The 22,925-nt window shown below is 45.4% G+C and overlaps 1 protein-coding gene across 1 annotated transcript in view; it reads left to right on the top strand.

The window, feature by feature from the left end:
* The window catches only part of DERL1 (derlin 1), a 25,067-nt gene extending 10,755 nt beyond the window's left edge, over window positions 1-14,312 (top strand). Inside the window, exons 3-8 of the mRNA XM_010838923.1 lie at window positions 3,327-3,391; window positions 4,405-4,431; window positions 4,996-5,091; window positions 6,578-6,630; window positions 8,072-8,182; window positions 12,040-14,312. Coding sequence (XP_010837225.1) covers window positions 3,327-3,391; window positions 4,405-4,431; window positions 4,996-5,091; window positions 6,578-6,630; window positions 8,072-8,182; window positions 12,040-12,178 — 491 coding nt within the window. The 3' untranslated portion in view covers window positions 12,179-14,312. The remainder of the gene's footprint in view (window positions 1-3,326; window positions 3,392-4,404; window positions 4,432-4,995; window positions 5,092-6,577; window positions 6,631-8,071; window positions 8,183-12,039) is intronic.
* Window positions 14,313-22,925: the final 8,613 nt, after the last annotated feature.

Here is a 22,925-nt window from a genome sequence, read left to right on the forward strand (position 1 = left end):
TTTTTTTTTTATTATTATTAATTTATTTTAATTGGAGGCTAATTACTTTACAATATTGTGATTTTTGCCATACATTGACATAAATCAGTCATGAGGAAACACTCAACTTTTAAAAAATATATAGCTAGGATTTATTTATTTATTGCCATACTGCGTGGCATATGGGATCTTAGTCCCCCAACCAGGGATTGAATCCTGGTCCCCTGCATTGGAAGTGTGGAGTCTTAACCACTGGACTGCCTGGGAAGTCCTGAGAGTCATTTTTAAAAATATACTTATTTATTTCGGCTGTGTTGGGTCTGAGCTGCGGAATGTGGGCTCTCTAGCTGTGGCATGTGGGCTTAGATGCCCCACAGCATGTAAGATCTTAGTTCCCTGACCAGGAATCGAACCCATGTCCCTCGAATTGGAAGGCAAATTCTCAACCACTAGACCCCCAGGGAAGTCCCCCGAGAGGCATTTTTAAAAACAACTTTATTGGCCTATAATTCATATACAGTTCTACCTATTAAGGTGTATAACTCAATGGATGTTCACAGAGCTGTGCAGTCATTGCTGTAATGCGTTTTAGAACATTTCATCACTCTACCCGTTCCCCATTTCTACTCAGTCTCATTTCCCCTGACCCTGCTGCGGCCCTCAGGCAACCACTAACCTATGTTCTGCTTCTTTAGGTTTGCCTCTTAGGAATTTCTTATAAATGGGATCATATAATCTGCAGTCTTTTGTATGACTGACTTCTTTCACTTAACGTGGTGTTTTCAAGGTTCTTCCGTGTAGTATTTATGATTAGCCCTTCATTCCTTTTTTTTTTAATTTTAAAAATAATTAAAAAAAAAAAATTTACCTGGCTGTACTGGGTGTTAGTTGCAGCATTCGAGATCTTTAGTTGTGCCACGTGGGATCTAGCTCTCCAACCGGGGATGGAACTGGAGCTCCCTGCATTGGGAGTGCAGAGTCTTAATTGGGAGTCCAGTCTTCTCTAGACCACGAGGGAAGTCCCTCTTCATTTCTTCTTATTGCCAGGTCAAGATGCTGTCGTATGGATTTACCACATTTCGTTATTCCATTCATAAGCTGAGGGACATTTGACTTGTTTTCTCTTCTTTGCTTTATGAATAATGCTATACCAGCATTCATGTAGAGAGGAACTTTTGAGATCTTTCAGTTTAACCCTCTCAATTCACAGACAAGAAAACCATGGTCTGGAGCGGTGGTGACCTGCCCCACAGGTCACAAAGCCGTTTGAGAAACACAGCTAGGACTGGAGCCCAGTTTACTGACCCCTGTCTGCCTTCCACCATACAGTTTCAAGATAACATTGCGACAAAATGTTTGCCACCTGCATTTTTTCCTGCTTGGCTATTTTAAGTCTCTAGCAGTGTTGGCTGGTTTATAAGGATTCTGATGTGAAACTAGAAGACTGCAATTTGAGGACCAGTTAATTTGTAAATTTCCAGTTGCAAGCTTGCCAAATAATACAGTACTGTAGTTTATGTAATTACAGCATTTTACATATTCAATCTAAAGAATCCTTAGAAATCACAAAGCCAAAACCACAGCAAAAGAAGCACAGCTGTTACTAGAATTTAGAGATTTTGTGAAGAGTTTCAGCTCTGATACATCATCCTGATCCCCTCCCATTAAGCATCCTTAAAACTGTGGCTAGAGTGTGCCTTTGAGGTGGGGTCGGGGGTGGATAAGGAAAAGAGAAGCGACTTTGGCTTGAAATCTAGTTTCTTTTAGGTAGATTTTCTTTCTGCCTTTCTGATACTTGTTAGGTTGTTATTGTTACTTTATTTTTGTCTGTTTATTGGCTGCGGTGAGTCCTCGTAGCTGCTCTTGGGCTTTCTGTAGTTGTGGCAAGCAGGGGCAACTTCGCTGTGGTGCGTGGACTTCTCACTGCGGTGGCTTCTCTAGGCAGCCCACGGGCCTAGAGCATGTGGGCTCAGTAGTTGTGGCACAGGCTTAGCTGCCCCATGGCATGTGGGATCTTCCCAGACCAGGGATCTAACCAGGGATCTAACCCTGCGGTGGCAGGCAGATTCCTTACTGTTGGATCACAAGGGAAGCCCGAATTTATTGTTTAATTAAAAAATTTTAGGTTTTAAAGGCTGGTTTCCATTTATAGTTATTAGAAAATATTGGCTACATTTCCCACGTAGCACAGAACCCCCTTGAGCCTGTTTTACACCTAGCAGTGTGTGCCTTCTGCCCCTCAGCTCCGTATTGCCCCCCACAACTAGTAACCACCAGTTTGTCCTCTGCCTCGGCGAGTCTGCTTCTCTTCTGTTATATTCACTAGTTTCTTATATTTTTTAGCTTGTTAGGATTGTTTTAAAACAGTGGACTTTGTATCATGTCATTGTGATGGGGTGTGGAGGGGAGGGGAAGTGGCCGAGATAGAGGGACCTTGGCCTCATTCGATTCTTTCCTCTGCCCCTCTCCTAGTCTGCCAGCGGGAGGCGTGAGGACCATCCTCAGAAGGGAAAGCGGGGCTGATGTCCATTCTTCGGCCCGTAATAAGACAGAGCCCAGGACGTGGTGTAGCAGAAATAACCCTTAACTAGTAGTTAGGCTTCACTCTGCTTCTAAAAGCCAGGTGGCTTTGGTCAGGTAGCTGTACTTCCTCGTCTGTAAAAAGGGGTTATAGGTCTTCTCCTTCTCCCTCACTTGGGGGAGGAGGAGAAAGAATCAAGGCTGCGGAAAGGTGTGGCTTTGCGCTACTCTCCCCACCATCGTTGTCTTTTGCCAGAGTGTGAGCTCCTGGAAGATGGAGACTGAATCGTCTCAGTAAGCCCAGTGCCGGACCGAGAGGTAGCGTGTGTGTGTGTGTGAGTACAGCCTCGTGGGGAGGAGTCACAACGGTAGGCAGTATGGACGTGATTCCTCCCGATAGAGCTTACGGGCAAGTGGGTGAAGAAGGGATGAGCCAGGCAATCACAAATGCGCCTCCATCTCGTGATGGGAGCTGAGAAGGAAAGTCCAGCAAGCAGGCTGTGAGGGGCTTCGCAGTAGCTGTGACCTGACTGTCCTCCCTTTGGATCTCTTCTGGCTCCTGCCAGTTGAGCAGAGCATGTAATGGACTGGAATTCAGTCAAGAGGGCACAGATTAGCCTCGATTCCCAGGTGACTTTCCTCCACAGCTTTACTGCAGACGTGGTTTTAGGCTGTAAAAAAATGTTCTTTTGCTTCCGAGGAGTGATTTAAAAATATTCTCATGTTTTTGCTTCCTCTATAGTTTTTTGAAGTATTTCTCAACATTGAAGTCCCTTCCTTTGTTCTGAAATTCCGAACCATGACATTTGACTTATTTTTGTTTCCAGGAGCTTTTGATGGGAGGCCAGCAGACTATTTATTCATGCTCCTCTTCAACTGGATTTGCATCGTGGTATCCTTTCATCTGTTATTTGGGGCCAGAAATAACCAGTTGTTTTTTTTTTTTCAGGTTTGGGAAATAGGCAGGAATCTGTAGAACATTTCCAGTGGTAGTTATTTGCATCTTTATTTACTGTAGTTAATGATTAAGAATCATTAAATCTTTCCAGTAGCAGTTGTAAATCACATAGTCCCAGAGTGATGCCTTCTCTTGCTGTTGTCTTTGTGGGGTTTTTCCACATTTGGTTGACTTTGATTACCGTCCCCTCTTCTCGTTCCCAGTTCTCTGTGTTCTCGGGTGTGCCAGCTTGTTGACTGCAGCACAAAGAGATTCTGTGCCGTGAGACAGCTTTCGAAAGCTGCGGTCCTTATCAGAAAACTAATTTACAGCCAGCATCCCTTCCTGACTTCAGTGCCGTCCGGTACCTCAGTCCCTCTGTGAGGGCCCGGCGGGCCTCTCTGCTTGCTGTGTATCAGCTGCGGGTGTCAGCAGCTTTGCGGCTTGCAGACCTTCCCAGGTGGTGAGTGCGGCAGAAGGGGCTTGTCGGCTCCAGCCCGGTGCAGAGTTGGGGAGCTCAGAATGGCTCTGGGGCTCAGCGTCCACTGAAACCTGACCAAGAGCCTGAAAAGTGTGGCACTTTGCACGCCCTTTCCCCTCTTCTAAGGGAAGATAAAAAGCTTGTTTTGGACTTCACCTGTGCTGGGGAGCCCTGAATGAGAGTAGAAGCATTAGCTATTTCAGGGGGCACAGGCCCCTCCATCTCCTAATTGCAGTGGCAAGGCACAGAGGACACAGGCGACCAAACTGAATCATGGGCCAAAGCAGTTAATTTCTAGTTTCTTCATCATTGGAGAGTCTAATAGTGTGCTCACAGTGACGGTAATTAGATACCTTTGTGTTCTGGGATGTTTTAAGCAACCTGAACAATAGAGAAGTGTTTTTCCTTCTGGAAACTGGAATGAAATGAACTTTTATTAGGTGTGGAATGCTGTGTTTGTGTCTGATCTTTAACTTGACGAACCAAGATTACTGGCTTAGCAATGGATATGCAGGTAAGTGTCCCTTGAAACTGTTTGCCCTTTCGTATGTTTCAGATTTATTGTTAATGTCCTTCGACAGAAGTTTAAACTTCGAAAGAAGTTTCACTTGTATTACATTGCATTAATTATATGGTATTTTGAAGATTCTAACGTGAGTTACCTAAATCATTCCTTTCCTTGCTCATTTCTGGCTTCTTTATTAAGTGTGAACGTTGAGAATGATGGTTATCCATTATTTTCTGTGCATGTACATGGATGTGTATTTTTTAAAAATAGAGAATACACCAAAAGTAAAGCTTTTTGCATATTTTTTTCAAGTAACAGAACTTGACCCTGGTATTTCTGAATCTATCCCAAATAATGTAATTGTATTTTATTAGAGGATTTTAAAGCATGCATTGCATGTTTAAGTAAAAGGGCTAATTTATAATTGTGGTGAGTTGAATTTCTTTTCTGCATTTTGAATAGCCATGTGAGAATTTATTTGGAGGAGAGAGGTTAAAAACAAAAAAGATGGATTCACGCTAAGCCTCTGTTTTTAGCCTTATCTTTACATGTTCACTTCTTTTGTTGCAGTTGCTGATGATTCCTCTGATCATGTCAGTACTTTATGTCTGGGCCCAGCTGAATCGAGACATGATTGTGTCATTTTGGTTTGGAACACGATTTAAGGTACTCTAACCTAGTTGGGAAAATTGCCTTTTCATCTGTCTCTGCAGAGATCTCGCTTTTCCGCCCAGAGGTGTACTTTCTGACATGTCCGGCAGAGGTCACTGCAGAGCAGTAAACCATCAGCAGGCCCCTTCTCCCCTCCTCAGCTCCCCTGGATTTCTTTAGTCAATCCCACCTCCTTTGCTGACCTCACTCCCTCTCCTCAGGCCCCTCAGGCATGTGTCCTGAGTGATCTCATGGATGTTAGTGTGGTAGAGGGAGGGAAGGAAGGATACTCAGATGGAGCCCTCCCTTTAAAAATCTCTTCTTAATCATTCCCGTTAGGTATTTTACACTTAAGCTGAAACAGATTGGGTTTTTGCCCCCCCAACACTTCCCTTTGTGCCTCCTCTCACAATTTTCCACCTGTAACATCGTTTTGATTTTCTTCCTCGTGTAAATCCTGCCCATTCTTAATCTGAGTTGGGACTGAACATATTTCTTCCTCTCCTGCCTGGAATTGGTCTTGCCTTTGTGCTTCTGAAATATTTTGTGTTCTTCTTACAGTCCTTACCACATTCTGCCTTCAAGTTATTGATATGTAACCCTCTCTTTCCAAGTTTGTGATATTTTTGTAACTTCTTTAGTTCTTAAGTATGATGTCTTGACTCTGTTAAGGGGTGTTAACCTCAAGTAAACAGGCCGCCAGATATATCTCCAGACAAGACGAGTTTACTGGGGACCGGTAGAGAGCTTCTATAGCCATGGCAAGCCACATCCTAGTCCCTGCAGCCGGTGATAGGAGAGTGCTTTTATAGAGAGAGGAAAAGGAAGTCAAGAGGGCTGTGATAAACAAAGCTTTTCATTGGCTGAGTCCTTATAAGGAAAGAAGTCTGTCTTCCTGTTGGGCTCAGCTGTTGAAACAGGCTTGAGAGCTCCCCCTTCTGGTCTCCCAACCCTACTTAATTGAGGTTTCTGTTCATAAATTTTTCCCAGGGGCTCAAATGTTGAATGCATCTGGAGAGCTGTCTTATTTAGGAGAGTAATAGTTCAAGGTACTGATGTATAATTTGATAAGAATTCAAAGTAACCGTGAAATACGTAAAAGGAGTCTCTAAAACAATGAGCTGTTTTATAGTTGATTGGTAACAATTAGCTGGCTGGAGCCTTCCTGTGAATCTTATTGTGGACCATTTTTTAATTAGCATCCACAGGCCATTCATCTACTTTCTAAAGCTGTTTGTTATAATTCAGCAGGTCCTGTATTGTAGCTGAAAACTATGAGCAAAGGACTGTCTCTCCAGTTGCTATCATATGAATAAGTATAATTTTAGATGGGACGTTTCAAGTATACTAGGAGTGATGCTAGATTGAGCTAAGGAATTTCTGCAGTGACTTTCCAAAGGATGTATAAAAACCCTTGTCAGGACGACCTTACCCAGTTCAGCCCCCTGGCAACTGCATCCTCTGCAGGTGTAGTTATTCATGTTTCTGTATTCTCTCCTAGGCTTGTTATTTACCTTGGGTTATCCTTGGATTCAACTATATCATTGGAGGCTCGTAAGTGATAGTAGATTTATTTAATTTCAAATTAACCCTTGGAAGACTTCCATTATTCTTTATGTTCCTTCCCTAATCTTTATAACACTTTGAAGATTCTCAGCATTGATGATGCTTTTGAAATAATTTCATTTGGATGTAATCGATTAAAATCGCAGGGCTTTAGGCACATTTAGCACTGAATGGTTTTTTGTTGCTGTTAGTTTGTTGTCATAGGATAGCTTCCATATATGTGTTTTCAAATAAATATTTATTTCTGGATTCACTGTCCAGATTGAGCAAGTATAGACCTAATTTTATCTGAGCTGTCTCCTCTGTGCATAAAATTCATATTTTAATTTTTAAGGCATTTCCAAAACGCTTTGGAAACTGCTCACCAGTCACAAGAATGCACAGATTCTCAGATGGGAAGTTTTGTCAGTGGTTTGATAGTACGAAAGTTTGGGCCAAACGGTCAGATTTCTAGTCTGGAATTAGACCTGAGGCTTAGGAAAACCTTGAAAGGATCCATTCAGAATTTTGGAAGGAGGATTTCAAGATGTGGCTCTTCTAAGAACTCCCATTTCTTACACTTCAAAATATTTTTAATGTTTTAAAACAGATTTTGATAGTACTAGTTCTTAACCTGGTGATGTCTTTGCTCTCTGGGGTTCTAACTTCTGCTGCGTATCCCTAGGCAGAAGGGAATGAATTGGGTAAACAGACTCTGTTAGAGCAGAGCAAGTCCTGGGCTTTGATCTGGGAGCAGTTGTAGAAACTGATGAGTCCCTAACAGGAAGGATGTTGCAGGTGGAGATGGAGAAGGATGTGTAACAGTAAGAGTGGATCTGTAAAACCTTGAAGTGGCTTATATGTCAGCCATGGGAAAACTGAAGAAGGGCCATGCTTATTTTAGGTTTACAAGGTGAAGCTCAGCTTTCCAGAGTGATCTCTGTGGTGTCCTACAGTCGGGGACACAAGAGGCGAGGGAGACGTGATCCGTGGCTCCAGGAACAGGAGGAGCGGACATTTTTCATTCTTCCTTGCTCCTGTGACTCTCTCTTGCCAGCCTTCAAATATACCCCTGTTTTGCAAATACGGTGTTTGTGACTGAAAGCGTTCAGAAGCTTACAACTTCCACCCACCCCCCCACCCCTTCCTGACGCAGGAAAGTAGCAAAAACAATGTTTTGAGAATGGGCTGGGGCTTGAAAGAGATGTCAGAGAGGCAGCTGGCCTTGAAGAGCCCAGACACCATTGGTTCAAGAGGACCGATTTTGCTTCTCATTCAGAATGTGCACGCCCCTCAGACTGCACAAGGGCTCACTGTTGAGCTGTCACAGACTCCCAGGACCAGAAATGAGCTGCCACGAGGGATCTCTTCTCCCTGCTATTAGTTAAACTTGCTGCGGCTCACTTTACTGCTTGAATGTCTTAAAACTCATCTGGCTCTCTGTTTGCAGGGTCATCAATGAGCTAATTGGAAATCTTGTCGGACATCTTTATTTCTTCCTCATGTTCAGATACCCGATGGACTTGGGAGGGAGGAATTTTCTATCCACACCTCAGTTTTTGTAAGTGCTTCTACCCCGTCTTGTTTGACAGTGCCCACGGTCGTCTGCCTCCCGATAAAGACTCCATGAGGGGTAGGAGTTCCCTCTTTGTCTGATGGGGAAAGGGTGAGCCAGCCAGGGACTTGCCTTGGTCACTCCAAGCTGAGGCCCGCTCTTCTCCTGGAATCTTCTTCTATCTATAAAACCCCGAAATGGCCTGTATGTCAGCCATGGGAAAACTTAAGAAGGGCTGTGTTTATTTTAGGATTGCAAGGTGAAGGTCAGCTTTCTAGAGTGACCTCTGTAGTCTCTTACAGTCAGGGACACAAGAGCCTGAATCCAGGCTCCAGGAGAAGAACAGGGAGCTGTGGGCTCTGTTGAGCGGGCGGGGCACTCGTGTGTGGCTCCAGTATGAGCATTAGGGGGCCAGGGTGACAGAGGTGCCAGTTTTACCCAAGATTTCAGCTGAGGAAGGTGTAAGAGGGTAAGTAGGTCCACCGGTTAGCAGTTTAAAGCATTTGTATATTTAGTGTCACAGACCAGAACGTTTCGAGGGCTTCGCAGTGTTACAGTGAGAGGCTGGAGGGCTGTGTCCTACTGCCTGTCCTGTTAGCAGGGTGTACTTAGGGAGGAGGCTGAGGGCCCATCTTGGGTTTGGAGGCAGACTTGGGTCGGAGTCCCATTCCCCTCATCGACCAGTTTGGATATTGGGAAAGTGACTGAGTAAATTCCCCCCAGCTTTCTTTCGAGTCTGTGAGTTGAGGGGTGGCCCCGTCTCGCAGGACGGCCGGAAGTGGGGTTCACCCTCGCCAGCACAGTAGTGGGTGCTCAGTAAACGTAAGCTCTCTCAGCCTCACTCCTGAAGTTGGGGCGGGGTGGGGGGCGGGATTCTGATGCACACTCCCACCCGCTCAGAGATGCTGACACACTTAAGTGTGTAAGCAGTGTGACCATCCTGTCAGGGAACCAAATGGCTGTTGGAGAAGGGACCAGTAAAATCGCCATCTGGTGTCGCAGCCGGCCTGACAGTCTCTCCTGATCTCTGGTCGGGCATATGTGGTGATAGCTTGCACTTAGAAGCTTAAAAAAAAAAAAAAAAGCGAAAAAAACCCTTTTCACGTCTTGCTCATTTTAATGTTGTGCAGTTCGCCATTCTTCCAAGGGGCCAATGAGGCCAGTAAAACGTGAGTGCCTCCCCCTGCCCTCACTGTCATAGGCTAGAGGAAGGTATTTGAAAATCCTTCATTGTGAAATATACAGAGAAGTAACACTATTGTTGTGTATGTGTGTCTTTTTCTTCGTTTTTCTCCCCCCTTCATTAAGAGCATGAAAAGAAACTTGTTTCTCGTCTGAGTCTTGAGTTGCCTTCAGGCTAAAAAAAAAACTGATGACCAATCTGCTTTCTAATTATCAAAGGACACAATAACAGCAGGCTTGGATTTTTAATCTAGGTTTATCAAGTCTGATGGCAGATGCATCATTAAAAAAAACCAAAACTTGTTGCTTTGGGGGGCAGCCAAGAGTTATTTTACTTTAAACGGCTGTATTCTGATGTAATGGCTTGGAGACATTTCTCAGTTGTGGGCAACAACATGTATGCGATTCTAGTGGCAAAACCAGCAGCCCACTGGAGCCTGCCTTCCTCATGAGCTTTCCCTGTTGGTGGAAGCCCTTCTGTGAAATTTTGCATAAAGATCAGATGACAAAATGTAGCTCCTTACAGAAGCAGTAACTGCTTTGAAATTATCATAAATCTTTGTTGATTATGTATAATTGGGTATCTTTTTATACTAATTACTTGCATTTAATTTCACTATCTGTTTAAGCAGTGGCGATGGCTTCCATATTGTCTCAGAGTCAGAAGCAAAGCAAGACAGCCCTGGCGTTGCCTTTTTTAAGTCTTCCAATTTATTATATACTTTGGAGGAATGTTATTTGTGCCAGAACGTTATGAATGTTGGGAAACCAGTGCTTGGAAATACATGTTGATTTAATGATCAAGCTGAATTTGTTTAAAAGGGAAGATGTGAATTATAGAATTCTAAGATGTATCACTGTTTTGCATTCTGCTTAGAAACGTAGACAGGGACTTCCCTAGCAGTCCAGTGGTTAAGAAAACGCACTGCCCTGCAGGCGGCAGGGCTTCGATCCCCGGTTGGGGAGCTAAGGTCCCACTCGCTGAGAGGTAAGGCCAAAAAAATAAAAGGTAGACGGATCTTCTTCCGTTGTTTTTGTTTTTACAAGGCGATTAATTGTCTTTCTGCAGAGGGAACGTACAGCTAACAGGGTTGATGTGTAAAGACACGAGGACTTTGGTCACTAACTGCTGTCGTCTGAATCAAGCGCTCTACGCTATGGGTGGCGGCAGGTGCGGGCTGTGGGACGGGGTGTGAGCTTGAGGCAGGCTGCCTGGGTTTGAATTCTGCTTGTCACTTCAGAAGAGCTCGACTCAATTCTGCCTCAGTTTTCCCATCTATAAAATGGGGTAATAGTAGTACCTGTTGTAGGGCAGTTGTGAAGATGAGATGCGTTTTTAAACAAGCAGTACCCAATGTGAGGGAAATGCCTTATGATAAGGTTGAGCTCCTCAGGCTTCCTGCTGTGGGCAGGTCACCCCTCGTGGTTTGTTTTTGGTGCCAAGTGAAAGTGAAGTTGCTCGGTCACGTCTGACTCTTTGCGACCCCATGGACTGTAGCCTACCAATCTCCTCAATCCATGGAATTTTCCAGGCAAGAGTACTGGAGTGGGTTGCCATTTCCTTGTCTGGGGATCTTCCCGACCCAGGGATTGAACCTGGGTCTCCCGCACTGCAGGCAGATGCTTTACCATCTGAGCCACCAGGGAAGCCCTTGGTGCCATGAGGGGTTTAAAACGGGATATCAGATCACAGTCTCTGTGCTTCAAGCCAAAAATCAAAGCATCAGGATCTGATAAGTGGAACAGGTGAAAATAGATGCTCAGTTGACTAATAATCAAGGAAGGGAAATTGTTGGAAAAACTACTAAGAGCATAGAGTCCTGGGTTTACATTTTCTTAGCTGTTCTGTGACTCTGAATTTATTAATATGTAAGTTGGGAAATCAGCTAACCTTTTTGGGCCTCAGCTTCAGGCCCAATGAGATGGAAAGAATGCAGTTGAAGGACACACAATGAATGAACTTGAACACATGCCCGAACTCCAAGACAGAAAGCCGCCTTCTCCACTGTCCCTTGATGGCCGCGAAGAACCCAGTTGCATCATGGAGATGCCGTGAGGCGCTCAGGCACTCTGGTTGCGGATTTGTCCTTGGAACTGAATTTACTTAGGGCCCTTTGAGCAAGCTAGCTACGTATTTATATAAACCAAAATGCTATATAGATGGTTCTTTCTGGTTGCTGGGCTTGTGGGTGTTGACGTTTTTGTTTCCATACTTACTGTTCCCACATAAATTGTTTTTGTAATCAGGAAAAAAAAAATTCAGAGTGTGAAGTTAGTGTGAAACCTTAGTTAAAAAAAAAATCATAAAAAGTGAGTGCCTTCTGTGGTCAGGGCATGGAGTCCACCGGGACTTTGGACTGTAGCCCACCAGGCTCCTCTGTCCACGGGATTTTCCAGGCAAGAATACTGGAGGGGATCCTCCAGGGGATCTTCCTCCAGGGGATCTTCCCGACCCAGGGATTGAATCTGTGGCTTCTGCGTTGCAGGTGAATTCTTTACCCACTGAGCCATCAGACAGAGTTAAATGAGACATTGTCCTCAGCCTCTCCGTGGCCACAGATGAACGTAATTCGATGTGACAGATGCCATGGGAACCCCGGGGAGGGAGATAAGGATGGACAACTACGTGGAAATGACTTTGTGGTTTTCTCTCATTTTGTGTCTCGTCCACTCTGCTCCAGGTACCGTTGGCTACCCAGCAGGAGAGGAGGGGTGTCGGGGTTTGGCGTGCCCCCAGCTAGCATGAGGCGAGCGGCCGATCAGAACGGCGGAGGCGGTCGACACAACTGGGGCCAGGGCTTTCGGCTCGGGGACCAGTGAAGGAGCGGCCTCCGGCCTGCCCACCAGCCTCTCCACTCAGATGACGTTTCCTCCCAGCTCGGGGTGACCTTCACCACTGAGTTCTAGCTGATGCTGTTGGATCTGACCCACACTGAATGTAGTCTTTCAGAACAAGACAACAGTTTTTTAAATCCTGGGGAAAAAAAAAAGTGTTCCTCGAGTTTCATGATTCTCATTCAAGTCCTTACTGCTAAGAAGAACAAATTATCAACTGTGCAAATTTCAGAACTGGCCGTATTACCATTATTATTAGTATTATTTTTGATGTCTTTTTTTCCTTTTCCATCTGAGTGATGGGTTTTGGCAGGTCCGACTCTGCCGGCAGCAAGCTGGGTGTCTGGCATTGGGTCACCAGACCCACGGGGCTCTTACCTCTTCCTCACACACACGTCTCCTTCCTCCTTTTTCCCTCTCCCACATTCCCAGCTAGAGGAGTCTGCCTGTAAAATGGTTCTGCCTCTGACCAGCTCTTTATTTATTGACCTTTGCCACAGCTTGGCCACAGAGACCTGTTCACAACGTTTTGCAGTGGCAGAACCGTAACCCTAGGGCAGAAGCCAGAGCAGTGGACGAAGAGCTCCCTCGGCCTTTGGAGTTGCCGTGACCTGCTGTCAGTTGTCACCGTTTGCCACCTCATCAGCTATTTTGATTAAAAAAATAAAAGCGCCGCTGAGTCAGCAAGGACTCCAGATCGGTATTAATGAGGCACGAGAGGCCCTGCTAGGTGTTCTTTAATCCCAAGTTAAGCGATCAAAACTAGTGGGGTTGCACCTTTCATAGGGTCTGGGTTTTACCCGGGATAGGCATCTTGTGTAGGGCGCTATGTGTACCCAGAATAGTGGGTTTGCATTGTGCTAGAAAATTCCAGCTCACATTGGCCACAGGGAGAAGCTCTTGTGGCATCTGGTCATTAATCCTGCTTTGTTCTCATTCTGGGTATATGTTTATTGAGTGGAGGGGAGAACTTTAAACCCTATTTAAGTTGTCTTTTTTTGGGGGGGATAAACCAGCCCCCCATCTTCACCCCCATGGCCATATGCTTCAGTTAGTTGTGAGGAGGGTGCAGCTCCTTGTATGTAGATCTTATTTCAGGAGGTGTTATAAGCACATCTAAGTGAATCACGTAATTCTGGGTTGTAATGGCTTTAGACACATCTGTGTTTGAAGGGCTTTTTTATTTCGAGTCATGAAGGTACATCAGACCAACTTCAACACCCACAAGTCTTCCCCCCCTCCCCCCCGAAGGTGGGCTTTTTCCATCAGAGCTAGGCTTGTCACCAAATAGTTTTTATTTTGAAGGCTGTGATGTTCAGCACAGTTTTCTCATTTTATATTTTTATTCTGAAAGTGAACTGCTTAGGAGCAGTGCTGAGAGGCTGCCATACTCCTAGTCAACTAAAACGTCTCTGGACGTTGGCCGCGTGGTTTTGTATGGAAGCACTGTGCACTCGTAGGATGACTCTGAAGCAGTGATGTGTGTTATTCTAGGAAATGGCGGTTTGAAAACAGCTCCTAGGTTTTCATGAGGCTTGTTTGCGTGTACCTCTCCATATTTAATTTATATGATAACACAGGAGACGGGGAGAACATGAACCCCAGCTGTCACGTGTTCTGCTGTTGACCTGTGGCCACAATAAAATTTACTTGTGAAATTTTAAAAGCCCTTCTTCCTATTATGTCGCCCTAGCACCTACCAAGCAGGAGTGGAGACTCTGTGTGTGTGTGTGTGTGTGTGTGTGTGTGTGTGTGTGTAAGAAGAATCTCATGGTAAGTGAGCTAGTTTCCTGCACGCCCTCTCAGCAGCTCAAATGCCCAAGAGCAAGAGTCTTTCTGAAGGTTCCAAGTGTTGTTTAGAATTCTTCAAGGCCAAGTGTTCACTACGTTCTTCCATTCAAGCAAATTTAAGAAGCTGATAATCGTATTAATTTTTGTCTGGATTACCTCGGAATAATTTTTGCCATGCGAGCTATTTGAGATTTGCTTTGGCAAGGCGAGACGTGACAGTGGATTCTCTTTGTGAAAGGGAAAAGAAATCCTGATTTTGTATAGAGATTCTTTTTTTGTAACTAATCTTTTTATTGGCAAAAACTATAAATTAAAATGTACAACCTGATGGTCGTCTGTCTTAAGTTTCCGTATCGCTGCTCTGCTGCCTCTTCTAGATGGGATGTGGTTTATGTAGCCAGTCATCTCTTGGTGTCCAGTGTGTGTTGCTGTGATAGCGACACAGCAAACATTTTTGTAGCTACTTTGGTTCACGTGCTGGAAAATACCTATAGGATTCATTCTTGGAAGCAGGGTTTATAGGTTTTCATTATAATGAAGCAGGATGGGGCTTCCCTGGTGGCTCATGGTAAAGAGTCTGCCTGCCAGTGTAGAAGACACAGGTTCAATCCCTGATCAGGGAAGATCCCACCTGCCACAGAGCAGCTAAACCCATCCACCACAGTTACTGAGCCTGTGCTCTATAGTGCTGTATAGAGCCCAGGAACCACAACTATTGAACCTGTGTGCTGCAGCTACTGAAAGCTGCGTGTTCTAGAGCCTGTACTCCACAATAAGAGCAGCCACCATGATGAGACACCATGTACTGCAACAAAGAGTAGTCCCTGCTTGCCCCAACTAGCGAGAAGCCTGCACAGCAACAAAGACCTAGCAGAGCCATAAATAAAACTACATATAAAAAAGAAACGAAGCAGCATGCTTCAGAGCATCGGATCAGGGTTTATATCTGATTGTAGTATGCTTTATGGCATTTCTGTCACCTCCACACATGTGTCTCGGTCTTAGAATTAGAATTCACTTAATTCTCTTATTGTGAAACAACCCACAGGCCATTCTGGAACCATCCAAGTCCAGCCCAGGTCTTATGTGGGCCCTCTTCGTTTGTCACAAGTTGGGTGATGGGAAGGAGCAGGGCTGTGCATCCCCATCTCATACTGGAGAAAGGCCGAAAAAATAGGAACTGCTGGACTTGTCTCGGAGGACAGCACGTTGCCAGTATCACCATGTGCTAAGCTAGTTAGTCCCTCAGTCAAGTCCCAACTTTGTGCTTCCCCATGGACTTTAGCCCACCAGGCTACAGTCAGTCCTTGGAATTCTCCAGGCTTGAGTGGGTTGCCATTTCCTTCTCTAGGGGATCTTCCTGACCCAGGGATCAAACCTGGATCGCCCGCATTGCATGCAGATTCTTTACTGTCCGAGCCACCAGGGAAGCCTGGTGTGCTGAGCTACCTTTGGAGTAACACTAATGTAATAGGTGAGGCTGCAGCTGCGAACAGTGGGATCTGCAGTCTGCTGTTTCTGAGATCCTGGCCCCTGTGAAATTTTCAACATTAACTTCACAACAAAACCTAACCTTTGGAAAAATTTACTCCTCTCTGTACTGTTAGTATCTTGAAAATCTGGGCTGAGAACATAGTCTTCCTGGCCGTTTGTGTGCTTTCCATAATGGCTCTGGTGATTCTGATTGGAACTGGAGGGAATGTCATATCATATAATTCCTTCCGTGTATAGTTAACACCCAGAATACTTTCACATGTTCCTCTTATTTTCCCACCTCTGTTCCTTAGGGTCAGAGAAGGCAATGGCAACCCACTCCAGTACTCTTGCCTGGAAAATCGCGTGGACGGAGGAGCCTGGTAGGCTGCAGTCCATGGGGTCGCAAAGAGTCGGACACAACTGAGCAACTTTTCACTTTCATGCATTGGAGAAGGAAATGGCAACCCACTCCAGTGTTCTTGCCTGGAGAATCCCAGGGATGGGGCAGCCTGGTAGGCTGCCATCTATGGGGTCGCACCGAGTCGGACACAACTGAAGTGACTTAGCAGCAGCAGCAGCAGCAGTTCCTTAGGGTAGAATCCCATTTTCTGCAGCACATCCAGGGATTGACCATTCATGTGACAGGTACTTCACAAATAATTTCATCCTCCAGTCTTTGTTTTCCAATCCAGCTATATTTGAAAATCACTTGGGGCTTTTGAAAAAGCCAGACTTCTTGCTTCATTCTCATTCTGCATCTTTTTTCAGTTTCCTAATGGGGCTCCCTGGTGGCTCAGTGGTAAAGAATCGCCTGCTAATGCAGGAGATATGGGTTTGATCCCTGGTCCGGGAAGATCCCACATGCCATGGAGCAACTAAACCCGTGTGCCACAGCTGTTTAGCCTGTGCTCCACAGCCTGAGAGCAACAGCTGCTGAGTCCACATGCTGCAGCTACTGAAGCCCACTGCTCCTCGAAGCCTGTGCTCTGCAACGAGAGAAGCCATTGCAATGAGAAGCCCACACACCACAGTGGAGAACCTGCACAGCCAAAAATAAAATTACAAATTTATAAATTTCCCAGGGATTCTGATATTCAGCTGGGTTTGGGAATCAATGTTTAAACCCACTTGTGAAGTAGGTAATACTATCCCCGTTTCCCAAGTAAGGAAATTTGAGAGAGGTTAAGTCACTTAAGAGAGATTAAGTCATTTAAGAGCAAGCAGCTAGAAGGTACCAAAGATTAGATATGAACTCAACTCTGAGTTAAGACCTCAGAGGCTGCTTTGCAGTTGAGGAAGCCAAAGTCTAGAATCTGGTATTAAGTGGCAAAAAAAGATTCTTTTCTTGCCAGGTGGAAGGCAGGCCAACACAGTAGGAAATATTAACTGAAGGTATAAATTCTTATCATCCTTGGGGGGAATTGTAGTCGAAAAAAATTATATTAAAAAATTAATATAGTGTAATAAATATACCAATAAATCCTAAAGGAAATCAACCCTGAATATTCATTGGAAGGACTGATGCTGAAGCTGAAATTCCAATATTTTGGCTACCTGATGTGAAGAACTGACTCATTGGAGAAGACCCTGATGCTGGGAAAGATTGAAGGCAGGAGAAGGGGACAACAGAGGATGAGATGGTTGGATGACATCACCAACTCAGTAGACGTGCTGCTGCTGCTGCTGCTAATTCACTTCAGTCATGTCCGACTCTGTGCGACCCTATAGACGGAGCCCATCAGGCTCCTCCGTCCCTGGGATTCTCCAGGCAAGAACACTGGAGTGGGTTGCCATTTCCTTCTCCAATGCATGAAAGTGAAAAGTGAAAGAGAAGTCACTCAGTCATGTCTGACTCTTAGCGACCCCATGGACTGCAGCCTACCAGGCTCCTCCGTCCATGGGAGTTTCCAGGCAAGAGTACTGGAGTGGGGTGCCAGTGCCTTCTTCGCGGTAGACTTGAGTTTGAGCGAACTCTGGGAGATGGTGAAGGACAGGGAAGATGGGAGTGCTACAGTCTATGGGGTCACAGGGAGTCGGACACAACTGAGTGACTGAATAATAAAAATATTTTTGTGTCTATTGAGTAGTGACTGGGCAGATGCAAACAGGAACTGATCTCTGTCTTCACAGCTTTTTCTTTGCCCCGAGGCAGACAGCCTGGCCTGTTGTACATACTTATGTATTTGTTGAATAGGTGAATACAAATTATAATATGACTTGATAAGATGCTAGAATAGAAATAAGTAAAAGAAATTGTATTGGATGGAGGGGTTAGGTCTTGAAAAATGGATGGAAAATTCCAGGCTGAGAAAAACAAATGGGCAGTGAGAACCACTGAAAGATTTTCACATTTGTTCCTTTAAAATAACTGTCTGAAGCACCAGGAGTGGGAGAAAGAGCTGGTGAGAGGAGCAACTGAAGGTCAGATGACTGAGTTTTGAGTTGGTTGCTGTGGTACAGATCCAAGGTCATGAGTAGGTATGAGGTTGGCCTGAACCAAAGCCGTGGGATTAGGGGCTGGGCTGGGGAGACTTCCTTAAGGGAACTGCTGGGATTCAGCGAGGAAGAGGAGGCCTTGTGAGCACCGTTTCCATCAGGACTCAGTGTAAGTTTTCCATAGAAACAGGTTGCCTGGTTAAAATGCTATATATGGTGCAGCACATTGCAGATAATTGGGTGATAGTGGACCAGCTTGGAAACCTAGCCACTATCTGTAAGTGTATTTCTGCAGAAGAAGAAATGAGCTCGAAACCCATGAACTTGAAAACAAACTTTTAGAACACTTTCTGAACAGGGGCCAGCTTTCCAGAAAGTCCCCGTGGAGAAGAAGCAATTCTCTTGACTCCTGCTGCCCACCCTGGCACCATCCTCAGGTCCCCTAGCTTCCACATTATTTCATCAAGGAGAGGCCTGTCTAGGCTTGTAGGTCAGGGAGAATGTTTCCCCATGTGGCCACTGGTACCCTGATCTCTAATCAGACCCGTCTCATAATCACTTGCTTACTGTCTCGCTCCTGTGGTCTTTTAGCATCATGGGGATAGTGACTGCACCTCATTCAAGGCTGTGTTCCCAGTCCATAGAACAGTGGCTTCTGTGTCTGGTGCACCTGAACTGAAATTTGAACCAGGTAAGAGGTTGGGCAGGAATTTGGCCTACTTAGTGAGAAAGCAAATGGTCTGATCTCCTAGAGCCTTAATGGGTTTTTTTTGAGGAGGGGCGATTGTCTGAAAGGGGATGTTAGAAGAGGTTGGAGATACTGGGAAGAATGGATTCAAAACTGAGATACTTTTTTAAAGAGGCAGCTAATAGCTTCTGTTTGCAGTCATGTAATTGTCTGTTATGTTAATGAGTGTGTATACTTGGGCTGATTTGGGCAAAAGGAGTCTCAGTATAGACTGACAGCAGGCAAGAACATTTGGGAAGATTAATGGAAGGTGTAAATTTCATTTTCTCTCCCATGAGGGCTTCCCCTGTGGCCTGTGCGTATGCATTTAACAAGAAGGAGAAACCCCTGCTCTGGCATCCGGGCCAGAGAGACCCCCCCGACCAAGGAGGGCAGAGTTGAATTGAGGTGCAAGGTTTCAGGAACACTCAGGAAATGTTTACTCAGTACCGTGTGTCATTTGAAGCCTCAACCTGACCCAGAAGAACTCGATCCCTCTCTGTCCTCTGTCAGTGTGTTGGCCTCTTCCTGAGGGCTGGCACTGATATGGGGAGTGTCCTTGTTGGTGAAGGGCAGTCACTGTTAGCTTAAGAGAGACTTTGGATTTTGATCAAAACTGTCCTGATGCAGAAGTCGTGAACCTGGTGTTTAGGATGGAAGATGCATCTGTCCCTGTAGCCGGGCCCTCATTCCCTGTGGGTGTACTCTTGCTGGAGAGGAGGGATGGGGGCTTCTCATGATCCTTCTCATCAGAGTCCTTTGATTTTAGGTACCCCAAAAGGATTGGTTAATTTATTTTATTTATTTTAAAAATTATTTTGACTGTGCTTGGTCTGCATTGCTGTGTGAGGGCTTTCTCCAGTTGCAGTGAGTGGGGTCTATCTCGAGTTGCAGTGCTCGGACTTCTCATTTAGTGGCTTCTCTTGTGGAGCACGGGCTCTGGGGCTCACAGGCTCAGCAGTTAGGGCTCACGGGCTTAGTTGCTATGCAGCATGTGAAATCTTCCTGGACCAGGGATCGAACACATGTCGCCTGCACTGGCAGGCAGATTCTTAACCACTGGATCAACGGGGAAGTCCAAGGACTGGTTAATTTAAGCCAAAGGGGATTTATTGGAAGAGTATAGATTATTTCAGAGATCCTAAGGGTCTGCTGAGAAACATGATATGGAGAGGGTGTCAGGGGTCCAAGGAACAGGAACAGATCTTGGTACCTCTGTTGAGTGAAATCAACTCCACCTTTTATTCTGTACTTGCATCTCTCCCTTTATGATTGAATTCCTGGGTCTTATTGATCTTGCTTGGACCTTGTGCCTCTCCCATTGCTAGGAAATTAGGGAAAGACATTTGATCGACAAACCAATTAAGACTCCCTGTTAGGGCCTTCCCTGGCAGTCCAGTGGTTAAGATTCTACCCTTCCACTGCAGGGGGCATGGGTTCGATCCCTAGTCAGGGAATTAAGATCCCACATGCCTTGAAGGCATGGCAAAAACAAAAATAAAAACATTCCCTGTTAACAGGGTAGAGGTAATTTTCCAAAAGCGAATCAAAGCTCTCTTGCTTCTTGAGAAGGGGGACATGGATGCCTGAAAAGCCCTGGCTGGCCCAATGATGCATGTAAATCACATGACCTCCTGGAGGAGCCTCTGGGTTTGCCTCATTCCAACCAGGAACAAGACAATACCTCCTCCCATCTCTTCCCTCCGTCTACAGATCGTATGCAGTGTAGATTTTGCAGAAGATTTTTGGGGAGAGGGGCTTCCCTGATAGCTCATTTGGTAAAGAATCCGTCTGCAATGCAGAAGACCCCCGTTTGATTCCTGGGTCAGGAAGATCTGCTGGAGAAGGGATAGGCTACCCACTCCAGTATTCTTGGGCTTTCCTTATGGCTCAGCTGGTAAAGAATCCGCCTGCATTGTGGGAGATCTGGGTTCGATCCCTGGGTTGGGAAGATCCCCTGGAGAAGGGAAAGGCTACCCACTCCAGTATTCTGGCCTGGAGAATTCCATGGATTATATAGTCAGTGGGGTCACAAAGAGTTGGACATGACTGAGAGGCCTTCACTTGGAGGAGAGAGGTATTGAACATCAAAGGAAAGTGAGTCCCCACATTCTGGAGAGCAGGGACTGTATCTGTTCATCACTGCTTCTCCAGTACCTAGTACCAAGCTTGGCATGCATAGACTTCTTGAGATAAATATTTGCTGAAGCAATGAATCCATTTGATAACCTAGATTCTCTTTAGCTATCAATTGGCCTCCTGCCTTTCTCTTCATGCTTTTCTCATATGGCTTTTCCAGTCCTCTCTAATGTCTTGGTCAATTTAGCTCTAGCTCCAGAATTCTTGACTCAGCAAAATAAAAGCCACACAGTTAATCAGACCTACTCATCTCAGAAAGGTTTATCAAAGTTATTCAACAGACACAAAGTGAGACTCTTGGTCAGTGAAGCAGAGGAATTCTGCTGCTAAAAATTTTACATCATTTCATTATGTACAAGCTCCTCAAATTCTGGTATGCACCCTGGTAATGCACAGAATCAGAGAAGGCAATGGCAACCCACTCCAGTACTCTTGCCTGGAAAATCCCATGGACAGAGGGGCCTGGTGGGCTGCAGTCCATGGGGTCGCTGGGAGTCGGACATGACTGAACGACTTCACTTTCATGCATTGGAGAAGGAAATGGCAACCCACTCCAGTGTTCTTGCCTGGAGAGTCCCAGGGATGGGGGAGCCTGGTGGGCTGCCGTCTATGGGGTTGCACAGAGTCCGACATGACTGAAGCGACTTAGCAGCAGCAGCAGCAGCAGCAATGCACAGAATGGTGACCCTGAAAAGATACATTCATGGACTAATTCCCAGACCCTAGGAATGTGACCTTGTTTGGGAAAAGGGTCTTTGCAGATGTAATTAAGGATCTTGAGATGAGATGATCATCCTAGATCATCTAGATGAATCCTGAATCCCATGACAAGTGTCCTATAAGAGACAAACAGGAAATATTTAACAGATGCAAGAAGACTCAGACGCACAGAGGAGGAGGTGATGTGAAGACAGAGGCAGAAATGGGAGTAATGTGGCCACAAACCAAGGAATGCCCAGCTATCAGAAGCTGGAAGAGACAAGGAACAGAATCTTTAGAGCTTTTGGAGTAAGTATGACACCTTGTGACACCTTGATATTGGGCTTCTGGCCTCCTGAACTCTGAGAAAATGAATTTATATTGTTTTCCGCTGTCAGGTTTATGGTGACTTAGCAGCCCCAGGAAATGAATGCCTCCCTATATGAAGTGCTGCAGTGAAGTGTCAACTGCTGCTGCTGCTGCTCAGTCGCTCAGTCATGTCCAACTCTTGGCGACTCCGTGGACTGTAGCCCGCCAGGCTCCTCTGTCCATGAGAGTTCCCAGGCAAGAATACTGGAGTGGGTTGCCATTTCCTTCTCCAGGGGATCTTCCTGAGCCGGGATCAAACCCGAGTCACCTATATCTCCTGCACTGGCAGGTGTCTTCTTTACCGCTGAGCCACCAGGGAAGCCCAAACTGGCAGCCATCTTCTCTTAATTCCTTAAATGCAGTGTGCCTCTTTCTGCCTTTCACACCTGGAACACTGTCAGAATCTCTCCAAGACAGGTTGACCACCAGTGTCCCACCAGCTAAGGTCACCTGGATGCATCTCTTTGCTTCCTGAGAGAGCTTTAACAATTTAGAAGCGGCCATGAGGTTTCTCTCTGCATCCCAGTGTCTGTCTACTTTTGTCATAGGCAATAATCATTGGCAAAACAAAAACGCAATTTGGATTTCTTTTTAAAAATTTATTTATTTGACTGTGCTGGGTCCTAGTCACAGCACATGGGATCTAGCTTCCTGTCCAGGGATTGAATATGGGCCCGCTACCCGAGGAACTTGGAGTCTTAGTCCCCGGACTACCTGGAAAGTCTCTGGATTTTTTATATAAGCTCAAAGACCCTTTAGGCTGGGAGGTCCTGAAAAAGATTATCTAAATCAGAGATTTTTCCAATGATTCTTAGACATGGAACTCTGCTTTAATGAAATCCCCAATCTTAATATGTAAAAGACAAAAGTAAAGCTAATCTAAATTGGGAGGGAAGAGAAGGGTCACAGCTCGTGCTGGCTCAAGTCCACCTCCTATTTCAGTCCCTTTTTACCTATTTTTAAAAAGATAATAAATCCCTTGAAATTTCCCTGACTTCTGTTCTTAAAAATGATTTTTCTAAGTTGGTCTCATTTCTGGACCACGGCTACAGAGAACAGCTCCTTTCCTAGTCTTTGTTGGCTTTTTAGGGACCA

Source organism: Bison bison, unplaced genomic scaffold, assembly GCF_000754665.1.
Source record: "Bison bison bison isolate TAMUID 2011002044 unplaced genomic scaffold, Bison_UMD1.0 scf7180017864108, whole genome shotgun sequence".
Lineage (NCBI taxonomy): Eukaryota > Metazoa > Chordata > Mammalia > Artiodactyla > Bovidae > Bison > Bison bison.